We start from the raw sequence: 13,765 nt of genomic DNA, 5'->3' as shown, positions 1-13,765 counted from the left end.
TAATAGTTCCTCACAGTATTATAATAGTTCCTCACAGTATTATAATAGTTCCTCACAGTATTATAATAGTTCCTCACAGTATTATAATAGTTCCTCACAGTATATAATAGTTCCTCACAGTATTATAATAGTTCCTCACAGTATTGTAATAGTTCCTCACAGTATTATAATAGTTCCTCACAGTATTATAATAGTTCCTCACAGTATTGTAATAGTTCCTCACAGTATTATAATAGTTCCTCAAATTATTATAATAGTTCCTCACAGTATTGTAATAGTTCCTCACAGTATTATAATAGTCCTCACAGTATTATAATAGTTCCTCACAGTATTATAATAGTTCCTCACAGTATTATAATAGTTCCTCACATTATTATAATAGTTCCTCACAGTATTATAATAGTTCCTCACAGTATTATAATAGTTCCTCACAGTATTATATTAGTTCCTCACAGTATTATAATAGTTCCTCACATTATTATAATAGTTCCTCACAGTATTATAATAGTTCCTCACAGTATTGTAATAGTTCCTCACAGTATTATAATAGTTCCTCACAGTATTATAATAGTTCCTCACAGTATTGTAATAGTTCCTCACAGTATTATAATAGTTCCTCACATTATTATAATAGTTCCTCACAGTATTGTAATAGTTCCTCACAGTATTGTAATAGTTCCTCACAGTATTATAATAGTCCTCACAGTATTATAATAGTTCCTCACAGTATTATAATAGTTCCTCACAGTATTATAATAGTTCCTCACAGTATTATAATAGTTCCTCACATTATTATAATAGTTCCTCACAGTATTATAATAGTTCCTCACAGTATTATAATAGTTCCTCACAGTATTATAATAGTTCCTCACATTATTATAATAGTCCTCACAGTATTATAATAGTTCCTCACAGTATTGTAATAGTTCCTCACAGTATTATAATAGTTCCTCACAGTATTATAATAGTTCCTCACAGTATTATAATAGTTCCTCACAGTATTATAATAGTTCCTCACAGTATTATAATAGTTCCTCACAGTATTATAATAGTTCCTCACAGTATTATAATAGTTCCTCACAGTATTATAATAGTTCCTCACAGTATTATAATAGTTCCTCACAGTATTATAATAGTTCCTCACAGTATTATAATAGTTCCTCACAGTATTATAATAGTTCCTCACAGTATTATAATAGTTCCTCACAGTATTATAATACTTCCTCACAGTATTATAATAGTTCCTCACAGTATTATAATAGTTCCTCACAGTATTATAATAGTTCCTCACAGTATTATAATAGTTCCTCACAGTATTATAATAGTTCCTCACAGTATTATAATAGTTCCTCACATTATTATAATAGTTCCTCACAGTATTATAATAGTTCCTCACATTATTATAATACTTCTTCACAGTATTGTAATAGTTCCTCACAGTATTATAATAGTTCCTCACATTATTATAATAGTTCTTCAAAGTATTGTAATAGTTCCTCACAGTATTATAATAGTTCCTCACAGTATTATAATAGTTCCTCACATTATTATAATAATTCCTCACATTATTATAATAGTTCCTCACAGTATTATAATAGCTCCTCAATCCCTCAATAATCAGCATTGCTGAGAAATAGGCTATGGATCTGTTGTGTGTATTTATTTATATTTGAATGATTGTCAATTTCATCTTCATACTATAGCATAGCTGTCCCCTTCATACTTTCTGTCACGCCCTGAGCTTAGAGATCCTTTTATTTCTCTATTTGGTTAGGTCAGGGTGTGACTAGTGTGGGTATTCTAGTTTTTCATTTCTAGGTTGCCTAGAATGGTTCCCGATCAGAGGCAGTCTATCGTTGTCTCTGATCGGGGATCATATTTAGGCAGCCTTTTTTCCACCTGTTGTGTGTGGGATCTTGTTTTTGTATTGTAGCCTTTTGTTTTGTTGCTGGTTCTCATGAATAAACATGATGAACACCTTCCACGCTGCACCTTGGTCCAATCCTTCCAACAATGATCGTTACACTTTCCTTGTCAGTTCATTATCTTATAGCCTACTTACGTGAAATCAAAAGGTAGGCCTAGGTTTGTAAATACGTTTTAAGGAAAGGAGAAATATTTGCTCTTTTACAGAATAAGACATTCGCTGGTGGCTTTGATTGACGGGTTCTTTTACAGGGGTGTGTGTGTGTGTGAGTTCACTAATTCTCTCTATAGGCCTATATGTCCACTCAGAACGCTTCCTAAAGTAGCCTGTCTGAACTCCATCTCTTTAATAACAGTCAAATGCTCCTTTCATGATTTAATCTCGTAAAAGGCTTATTTTCTTCGGCTACATTATTTCTCAAATTATGGCATCCTCTCTTTGAAGAACATATCCCAATGCCATCGAATGACCGCTTATGCAGCTATTCGGGGAAAAGTGGTAGAAAACCCATCGGACTTCGTTTGAATTAATGGTTTTGTGTGTGTGTTGAATTAGGATTATATGCAGAAAAGCCAACAGACAAGGACAGGGTTGGCATATATCTTTATGGTGACTCCATTAATGTTGTGTTAATACGAAAATGCGACAGATCCACTCCAACTTGGCATTTCTTCATTTGTTGATTAATATTTGTGAGTAATAACCTGAATAATAAGGAAATTACTTGATAATAACGAAGTGTAATGTCTTGTTTAACCCTGAACGGTTATTTTGGTGACCGTGTATATTGCCTGACCAATTACCGTAACCTCAAATTCTAAGACCGTCACAGCTGATGACTATATAGGCTTCTAGTAGTGGCAGTCATTCAGTGTAACAAACATCAGAGAATAAATTAGCCCATGATGCTAAGTGAAGTATGTGCCACTGAGAACCCCAGCCAGCCTAGATGTTGGGAGCTGGAGCAGTTTGGTGGGGGATTTTTACTTCTCTCTGTCTCTCTCACTCTCACTCCCTCTCTCTATCTCGCTCTCTCCCTCTCTCTCATAAATATGTGCCAGTGAAAACTTCATAACCTCTCTCCCTCCAGAGAGAGCAGAGCGACCTCGACCGGCCGCCACCAGGGTCTTAACCGCACTCTGATGAGCAAACATTTGCATAGGGAGAGTGAAATATCTTACCATGTTCATTTCTTTCCTGGCATGGAATGGAAAGGGAGAGAGAGGGAAGGGGCTGTAGGCACAGAGTCACACAGTATCCATAGTGGAAGAGAAAGAGACGAGAGACAGAACTGGATGCCAAAATCCACACAGACATTAATTTGCAGCGCCACATGGGACTGGTAGTGATGATGAGAGAGGGAGAGACAGATTACTACTGAGTCACAGTTGGTGACCAGAGAAAGTCAGAATACCTAACAACCTTCACAAATGGGTTGTTAAATGTCAGTTCTATAGTATCACTGCAGATATCTATTGAAAATCACATCGTCTGCCATCATTATATGAAGAACCTTTCCCATTGTTAGAATACAGAGACCTAAAAGTACTCCCAAATTAATCTGTGTGTTAGGTTATGTAGGGTATAAAACAACTCCTGCAATACCTGCGTGTTCCTCTGCTGAGCGAGAGGGCAGCATTCTCAGCATGTGTAATTAAGTAGCACATTGTGCAGTGAGTCTGTGGCCCTAGACCCCGAGCTGTCTGGGCAGAGCCTGTACGGTAATTGGTAAATTTACTGGAATCAATGTGCAGGGAGCGCAGCCCAGCAGACTGCCAGTCTCAGCAGGCACTAAGAACAGAGGGAAGAAGAAGAGAAAGAGTAGAAAGGAGGAGAAGAGAGAAAACAGAAAGGGAGTGGATGAACCACAGAATAAGGAGGAGGAGAGGAGGAGAGGAGGAGAGGAGGAGAGGAGGAGGAGAGCAAACAGACAAGGTGAAGGAGAAGAAAAATAAAGAAGAAAAGAACAGATGAACAGGACAGGACAGAACAGAACAGAACAGATGAATAGGACAGGACAGAACAAAACAGATGAACAGAACAGGACAGAACAGAACAGATGAATAGGACAGGACAGAACAGGACAGAACAGGACAAATGGACAGAACAGGACAGAACAGGAAAGGTGAACAAAACAGGACAGAACAGAACCGATGAACAGGACAGGACAGAACAGAACAGATGAATAGGTCAGAACAGAACAGGACAGATGAACAGAACAGGACAGAACAGAACAGGACAGAACAGAACAGGACAGAACAGAACAGGACAGAACAGTAGAGGACAGAACAGGACAGAATAGAACAGATTAACAGAACAGGACAAAACAGGACAGGACATATTAACAGAACAGGACAGAATAGAACAGATTAACTGAACAGAACAGAACAGATGAACAAAACAAATGAACTGAACAGATGAACAGAACAGAACAGATTAACATAAGTAAGTACAGGACAGGAGAGGAGAGGGAAAACCAAACAACATTTTGGTTTCAGAGAGTGAGGAAGAGTACACTGTACAGTACCGGATTAGAAGGAACAGATGAGTGGAGAGAAGAAAAAACAGAACAGAATAAGCAGAGGAGACTGTTTAGAGAGAGGGAGAGTACCCTGGAGATGGATAGATTGATGTGTGTATCTCTATGGAGAGTACACTAAGACAGGGTTAGTCTGGTCTGAGTAGTATGTCTTCCTCTTATTTTGATTCGAGCCATCCCCCACAGGACCTGTCAAGCCTTGATCCACTGCTGAGGTCAGATTTACAGAGGCAAGGTCACTGTGCTGTTTATTGATCAGCCTGTCTGTCTGTCTAGCTATCTTACAGCATTGGTTGGTGGGAAAAGTGTATATTTTCAAAGCATTAGGGCTTATTTCTCCACAAGGTTTTTAGTTTGAATACACATAGGGCATAGAGGAAAGGAACCATTTGCGTTTACCCACAAAGTTCTCTTACCGAAGACGGTTGGAAAAATAACTTCCTGTATCGTGCGTGTCGGAAAAAGATTTGGAATGTTGGGGGAAAGTATTTAAGAATCAGCCTTTAAAGCAGGTACTTAATCAATAGCCTCCTACCTAACTTAAACTTGAAGTAGTGTTTCTTTCAGATGTATTTGTCAAGCGGCTCACCGCCAGTGCTGCAAGGACATTGAAGGACAAAACCCAGACCAAAAGGAACAGTCTCACAGTTCACAATGAGTCCACGACAACCCTGAACAAGAACAACCCTGACCAAGAATTCAACCTCTTTGCAGAAAACAACACCCGTCAGATTTTCAGAGGCTAGGTCGATTCGCTAGCTCAATGCATACTGATGTTCTATTCTGGATAGACCTGGAGAGAATAAAACGTTGTACTCTGGAGTTATTCCTAACCTGATACGAACCTAGAAAAACATAGTGTAGATACCCATTATACAGTCTACATTAGAATATTTAAAGCAGGTGAAAGCACAATAGGTGAAAGGGCATGAACAGATGCACAGTGCTTAGGGCGTCGGCCTGCTTTGTTCAAAACATTCCTTTGCCGTGTGTGTGTGTGTGTGTGTGTGTGTGTGTGTGTGTGTGTGTGTGTGTGTGTGTGTGTGTGTGTGTGTGTTTGCATGCACACACGCATTTGTGTGTGTGTATGTGTCGTAGCCTTCAAAGCCTGGGAGTCTGAGAAGGAGAAGTCATGAAATATTGGTAGCCAGCTCCGACACCCCTTGACCTGCCCTTTATGAGGTGTGGATCAGAAGATGAGTTCCCTGTCTGTCTTCGTGTGTGTGAAACCCTGGGGTCATTTAGACATTTAACAGCCGTGGACCTAGTGTCTTCAGGTGGCAATGAAATAGGAATTATTGGACAATATAAATGAAAATTGCACTCCTTTAAAGATTTGGTTTACCTCTTGGCTTGGCAATTATTTTGCGCTGTGTCCCATGTCTGCTTGAGAGAGATGTAAATTACTCAAAGTGCAGGGTTTCGCAGGGTCACAGTTGTGACTGTAATGATATCAGCCTCTTTGCCTCTACCTGAGTAGTGAGAATATATTATTTGTACTGAAAACAAGCTGGCATGGATGTGTGAAAACAGACACAGTTATCCCTCACATAAACTGTAGTATCCTTCACTCTCATGTGGGTGAAGTGACTTCATAAAGTATCCTCCGTTTATTGAACAGTTGTCATGGCAACATTACCTAAAAAAAGGAAAGAAAAGTCTGAAATGTATCCTATGCTAATTAGTAGCATCAGTTGACTTTTAGAAGTCAACACTGTCCTTGTTTTTTCATCATCATCAAGGTTTATCAGATGGAACTCTAAGCAGTAAACACACATTTTACTTTTCAACCTCATGCTTCATTTTACATTGGAGCTTATTTTCAATTATCCAACTGTTTCCCTATTCTTCTTAACTCTGATTCGTGAAGTGAGGAGACTGAAATAACTGTCTCAAAAAGACATGCTCCGTTAGACTTTAGATCACGTCCAACTGTAAAGTAACTGAAATATGTCCAGCAGAGGCTGATTAGCTCTAAAATACCACCTCATTCAAGATTTTAAATTCTCCGATATGATCATGATCGCTCTCTTCATATATCTACATGGCTTTTTAAAGTTATCCAAAACACAAATTCATTGCGGTGTGTCTCTTTAAATTACTATTGTTCCTCTATCTCCAAATCCCTTATTTTGATGTGTGCCTCGTGGCCTGCGTTTACACAGGCAGGCCAATTCTGATCTTTTCACATCCAATCTTTCTCAGAGCTGATTTGATTGGTCAAAAAGCCAATTAGTGGAAAAAGATCACAAATGGGCTGCCTGTGTAAACACAGCCATATCGCCTTCAGCCAACAGTAAACCACTCCGACTCTCATGAGGAACGACTGTTGATTTACCATTCAGGAGAGTGTTTGTTCTCAGAGCTAACATATGCATGTGCTATCAGGATCTCTGAGATGAGATAATAGCATTACAGAATGCCTCTATTGTCTTGTTCAGTTGAGGGGAAACATTTTGAAATGGCGTGAAACAGGGAAGTACTATCTGCAGAGATTTTACTACTGCGTGCCCTACTGAACATAACCAAGGTCTAGTTGTAAGCCCTGTAGCTCAAATTGCTCGTAATAGACATGCAGCTACCCATAGGGCATTATCTCACTGCTACTTGGGGAGAGAAGAGAAACACCACAATTACTCCACAGGGAATCGAACAAAAAAGACCCATTGACAAATGGGAAGGGTTAAAGTGGATCGTTATGACTCTGGTGTCCTGTCTGTTTCCAAAAGCTGCTGATAAGTTAGCTCTTCTAAGGCACTATAGGGGTCCATTTGTGAGGGGTCTATTTAGTGAGGGGTCCATTTGAACCACAATCACCACATTTCCACCTACATGCCATGATACTTCAGCATCTCTTGAAAAATAAAATGATGCAGGGCCTCAGAAGGGCCACTTTTTAGCAGCTTTTGGAAACAGACAGGAAACATAATGGTCCACTTTAACCCATTTGTCAATGGGTCTTTTTCGGTAGATACCCCATGGAGTAATTGCAGTGTTCCTCTTCTCTCCCATTTCTATGATCAGAAAAGACACTGTAAATGCACAGATTTTTTTCAGGCCTTGGCAGTGAGCCACTTTGGCGTAACGACGACTACTAAATCCTCAAAAGACATCAAACCAGGAAGGGACATTTTTTTTCCTGCCCTGCGATGACTAATATGATTATACACACCTTTGAGATTTATCATATCGGGAGTGTGTGTGTGAGAGAGTGAGAGAGAAGGAGAGATTACGAAGCCGTATCTGCGCCACGGTGCTTTTAAAAGTAGCATTTCATAAAAGCTTCTTCTTCCTCCTCCAGTTATGACTTCAAATAAAATCAAAGTTTATTGGTCATGTACACAGTTTTGCAGATGGTATCGCCAATGCAGCAAAATGCGTATGTTTCTAGCTCCACCAATGCAGCAACATCGAGCAATACAATAACAATGCTCACATGACCCAAAAGTAAAATAAAAGAACAAGAAATTAAGACATATCAGATTGAGTAATGTCAGTCAGGAATGCAAATAATTATTTCTTTATTATTATTATTTTTCTACATTGTAGAATAATAGTGAAGACATCAAAACTATGAAATAACACACATGGAATCATGTAGTAACCAAAAAAAAAGTGTTAAATAAATATATTTACATTTTAATTCTTCAAAGTAGCTACCCTTTGCCTTGATGACAGCTTTGCACTCTTGGCATTCTCTCAAACAGCTTCACCTGGAATGCTTTTCCAACAGTCTTGAAGGAGTTCCCACATATGCTGAGCACTTGTTGGCTGTTTTTTCTTCACTCTGCGGTCCAACTCATCCCAAACCATCTCAATTTGGTTGAGGTCGGGTGATTGTAAAGCCCAGGTCATCTGATGTAGCATTCCATCACTGTCCTTCTTGGTCAAATAGAGGTGTGTTGGGTCATTGTCTTGTTGAAAAACAAATGATAATCCCAGCAAACCAGATGGGATGGCGTATTACTGCAGAATTCTGTGGTAGCCATGCTGGTTAAGTGTGCTTTGAATTCTAAATCAATCACAAACAGTGTCACCAGCAACGCACCCCCACACCATCACACAACCTCCTCCATTCTTCACGGTGGGGTGGTAACCACACATGCGGAGATCGTCTATTCATCTACTCGGCGTCTCACAAACACACGGTGGTTGGAACCAAAAATCTCAAATTTGGACTCATCAAATCAAAGAACAAATTTCCACAGGTCTAATGTCTATTGCTCGTGTTTCTTGGCCCAAGAAGTCTCATTTTCTTATTGGTGTCCTTTAGTAGTGGTTTCTTTGCAGCAATTTGACCATAAAGGCCTGATTCACACAGTCTCCTCTGAACAGTTGATGTTGAGATAGATGTGTCTGTAACTTGAAGCATTTATTTGGGCTGCAATTTCTGAAGCTGGTGACTCTAATGAACTTATCCTCTGCAGCAGAGGTAACTCTGGGTCTTCCTTTCCTGTGGCGGTCCTCATGAGAGCCAGTTTCATCATAGTGCTTGATGGTGTTTGTGACTGCACAAAGTTCTTCAAATGTTCCATATTGACTGACCTTCATGTTTTAAAGTAATGATGGACTGTTATTTCTCTTTGCTTATTTGAGCTGTTCTTGCCATAATATGGACTTGGTCTTTTACCAAATCTTCTGTGTACCAACCCTACCTTGTCACATCACAACTGATTAGCTCAAATGCATTAAGAAGGAAAGAAATTCAACAAAGTAACTTTTAACAAGGCACACCTGTTAATTGAAATGCATTCCAGGTGACGACCTCATGAAGCTGGTTGAGAGAATTCCAATAGTGTGTAAAGCTATCATCAAGGCAAAGGGTGACTACTTTGAAGATTCTCAAACATAAAATACATTCTGATTTGTTTAACACTTTTTTGGTTACTACATGATTCCATATGTGTTATTTCATAGTTTTGATATATTCACTATTATTCTACAATGTAGAAAGTAGTAAAAAGAAAGAAAATCACTTGAATCAATAGGAGTGTCCAAGCGTTTGACTGGTACTGAATGTATGTGAATGGTGTGTGTATAGACAGTAAGGCTTTTATAGACAATTATATGAATAGAACAGGTGTGTACAGTCGGGGCCATAAGTTTTGAGAATGACACAAACATTCATTTCCACAAAGTTTGCTGCTTCAGTGTAGATATTTTTGTCAGATGTCACTATGGAATACTGAAGTATAATTACAAGCATTTCATAAGTGTCAAAGGCTTTTATTGACAATTACATGAAGTTGATGCAAAGAGTCAATATTTGCAGTGTTGGCCCTTCTTTTTCAAGACCTCTGCAATCTGCCCTGGCATGCTGTCAATTAACTTCTGGGCCACATCCTGACTGATGGCAGCCCATTCTTGCATAATCAATGCTTGGAGTTTGTCAGAATTTATGGGCTTTTGTTTGTCCACCCGCCTCTTGAGGTTTGACCACAAGTTCTCAATGGGATTAAGGTCTGTGGAGTTTCCTGGCCATGGACCCAAAATATCGATGTTTAGTTCCCCAAGCCACATAGTTATCACTTTTGCCTTGTGGCAAGGTGCTCCATCATGCTGGAAAAGGCATTGTTCATCGCCAAACTGTTTCTGGATGGTTGGGAGAAGTTGCTCTCGGAGGATGTGTTGGTTCCATCCTCCAAAAGTCTTCACCTCACTGTGCGTGCACATGCACTCACACCTGCCTGCTGCCATTCCTGAGCAAGATCTGGTTTCCCGATCCCGCAGCTGAATCAACTTTAGGCACTTTGGCACTTGCTGGACTTTCTTGGGTGCCCTGAAGCCTTCTTCACAACAGAACCGCTCTCCTTGAAGTTCGTGATGATCCGATAAATGGTTGATTTAGGTGCAATCTTACTGGCAGCAATATCCTTGCCTGTGAAGCCCTTTTTGTGCAAAGCAATGATGACGGTATGTTTTTCCTTGCGTTTAACCATGTTTGACAGAGGAAAAACAATGATTCCAAGCACCATCCTCCTTTTGAAGCTTCCAGTCTGTTATTCAAACTCAATCAGCATGACAGAGTGATCTCCAGCCTTGTCCTCGTCAACACTCACACCTGTGTTAACGAGAGAATCACTGACATGTCAGCTGGTCCTTTTGTGGCAGGGCTGAAATGCAGTGTAAATGTTTTTGGGGGATTTATTTAATTTGCATGGCAAAGAGGGACTTTGCAATTAATTGCAATTCATCTGATCACTCTTCATAACATTCTGGTGCATATGCTAATTGCCATCATACAAACTGAGGTAGCAGTGAAAATTAATATTTGTGTCATTCTCAAAACCTTTGGCCACGACTGTACAGCAGGAGTTACAGTGCCTTGCGAAAGTATTCGGCCCCCTTGAACTTTGCGACCTTTTGCCACATTTCAGGCTTCAAACATAAAGATATAAAAATGTATTTTTTTGTGAAGAATCAACAACAAGTGGGACACAATCATGAAGTGGAACGACATTTATTGGATATTTCAAACATTTTTAACAAATCAAAAACTGAAAAATTGGGTGTGTAGCGCCACCTTTTGCTGCGATTACAGCTGTAAGTCGCTTGGGGTATGTCTCTATCAGTTTTGCACATTGAGAGACTGAATTTTTTTCCCATTCCTCCTTGCAAAACAGCTCAAGCTCAGTGAGGTTGGATGGAGAGCATTTGTGAACAGCAGTTTTCAGTTCTTTCCACAGATTCTCGATTGGATTCAGGTCTGGACTTTGACTTGGCCATTCTAACACCTGTATATAGGATGAGCCTTGACTAGGATACAGTATATTCATATGAAGTTTGTAAAACAGTATGTGAACATTATTAAAGTAACCAGTGTTCAATGTCATTCCATGAATGTACAGCATAAAACATTGACTGTATTTGTGTTTGCAGCAAGCTCCCTGCTAAAGTTCAGGTTAAAGGCAATTATTTCTCTGAACCTCCAAGACAACCTTCAAAATTCACAGAAAGCAAACAGAAAGCAGAACAAAGCTTAGGATATCTGAATTATTACCAACTTCTAGCTTTTGTTGCACTGGGAACCACTTTAGAGAGCAATTTGAAGTCACTTCAAGCTCGTTCATGCATACGTTTTTTTTGACAGTTGAATTCAAATGTCATTCATATAGAATTTATTTTTTTAAATATTAGAATCAGCACATGGTCGACTGTTGATGGAGTGAAGGGAGAATGAATAGACATGATGGTCAGTTAAATTATCAGGGCTGAACGCTCTATCAAAATGTAGCTGTTTTACCTTTCTCTATTTTACTGTTCGGCTGAGGCTCACACTGAATCGCAGCGTTTAATCTCTCGGAGTGGGTGATGATGGAATGATGGAATTGTCCCCCACCCTCTTCCCCCTCTCCTCTTTCTCAGGGCTTCTCGCTGGGGCTGAGCGAAGGACACATTTACACCTGGACGGACGGCTTGAGGAGGAGAGACTGGCATGATAACGAGAGCATCAGGAGAGACGAACTGCGTGTCGGTACGTCTCACAGGAAACCACAGACAATCACTACACCTCCTGTAGCTAAAGAGTTTTCACTCTGCACACAGCAAGCAAGCTGAGACATCACGTTACGAATGTCCACATAAAGATCTTCAACCAAGTCTATCTTTATCATGATTTACTGTGATGGTTTCCATGAAGGTAAACGGGAGATTGTTTTCCAAGGCAGTAAGTGTATTATTAAGGTACTGTAGGTACTGGACAGTAACTTTCTAAGTCATATTGGTCTATTTGATAATGTTCGCTTTAGCTCTGCTTCTTGAGCAATGGGAACCCAGATGCTGGACAAATGCATTTCCATTTGAGACATGTAAAGAAAATAACAAATGATTGTCTGTTTCCACCAAGTAGAGGTAAGACTAACCCTTAGCTAAGTGAGTACATGTACCAGGATCTCAATTCCGATTGACATTAATTAGAAAAGGTCACTGATAGACAAGCCATTAGTATGCACTATTCAAACAAGAAGTATCTGGGGGAGGGGTGTTCGGGCCAGAAATGATTGTGTCCACACATAACCCAGCTATTTCTATTGCCATTCACTATCATTACATACATGTCAAGTAAAGAGCAGAGAGGCAGAGACCCAATGTTCCTCCTCTAATCCAAACACAGTATCTGTGTCTCCTTGCTGCCGCTGTGCAGTTACAGCATCAGTCAAAAAGAGCTCTATTTGAAACTTAAGTATTCTCAGTCTAAGCCCCCTTAAAGTTAAATCACTGTGACATTGCCAGTTAAAGCTTCAATATTTTAACAGATAGATTTCAATAGCCCCATCCTGGTAGAGACCTAGTCTACATCCCAAACGGAACCTTAGTTCCTACATAGTGCACTACTTTTGACCAGTTCTGGGTAGTGCACGGTATAGGGAATAAGGTGTGTTTTGGAACATACCCCAGAGCTGGGAAACATTTGAAGCCAAGCCGGATAAATCATCAATGCCAGACAGGAAATATATTATTTCGGTCAGGGGTTCATGTCAACTGTAGATAAACATGTCAGAGGCAGTATTAATGACCAGGCAACAATGGAGAATAGAACACTTTTACAGCTCCTGGAATTGCGGAACTCGGCTGTAAATTCTAATGCATGCAGACTTCAGAGTATTAAATAAAGTCATTAGCCAGATTAGACTAAGTTGAATTGCTACCAGACTACAACAGAGACGTCAAACAGGGCTTCTGTCCTAAATGGCACCCTATTTCCCACATTCCCCTATGGGCCCTCGAAAGTAGTGCACTATGTAGGGAATAGGGTGCCATTAGGGTGGCAGACCTGTCACATCACGTAACCCTACAATATGGCTGCCTAAATCCTGAACGTTGCCCTCTCTGACCTCCCGTCTGGTCAGATCATGATGCATGGTCATTGTCCCACCAGACCTCCACCACATATGTACCACACCATCTGTTGAGCCTCAATTGTACGTTTGCGGCGAGCATGATAAAAGCTTTCTATTAATTTTGGATGAATCAAGCTGATTATAGCTCATCAGTGCATGAAACCCAGGGGTGAGTAATACATTTCCCCCGGTTTTTCTCGTGTATGTCGGATGGGAAAAGTGTAGTCTATTATATGCATTAACCACTTACGAATCTAAAGCAGTCCATATACAAATGCTCTGTATAATGAATTGTAGGCATGTGTATTAACCACTTATAAAGCTGCAGTGCTGGTAATCAACATCATTGTACTGTGATGGGCCTGTTAATTAAATGTTGAGCATCTCTCAATCAAGTAGACGTCAGCCTCTTGCCCATCTCTGTTGTGAGTAGATTAGTGATTACAGAACAGGGCCTGC

The 13,765-nt window shown here is 39.9% G+C and overlaps 1 protein-coding gene across 1 annotated transcript in view; it reads left to right on the top strand.

The window, feature by feature from the left end:
• LOC135506533 (polypeptide N-acetylgalactosaminyltransferase-like 6) overlaps window positions 1–13,765 on the top strand; it is a 264,906-nt gene that overhangs the window by 52,171 nt on the left and 198,970 nt on the right. Inside the window, exon 3 of the mRNA XM_064925892.1 lies at window positions 11,832–11,940. Coding sequence (XP_064781964.1) covers window positions 11,832–11,940 — 109 coding nt within the window. The remainder of the gene's footprint in view (window positions 1–11,831; window positions 11,941–13,765) is intronic.

The sequence above is a fragment of the Oncorhynchus masou genome, chromosome 20, assembly GCF_036934945.1.
Source record: "Oncorhynchus masou masou isolate Uvic2021 chromosome 20, UVic_Omas_1.1, whole genome shotgun sequence".
NCBI classification, from domain to species: Eukaryota; Metazoa; Chordata; class Actinopteri; order Salmoniformes; family Salmonidae; genus Oncorhynchus; species Oncorhynchus masou.
Note: the sequence above shows the minus strand (reverse complement) of the source record. Positions and strands in the feature narration are given on the sequence as shown.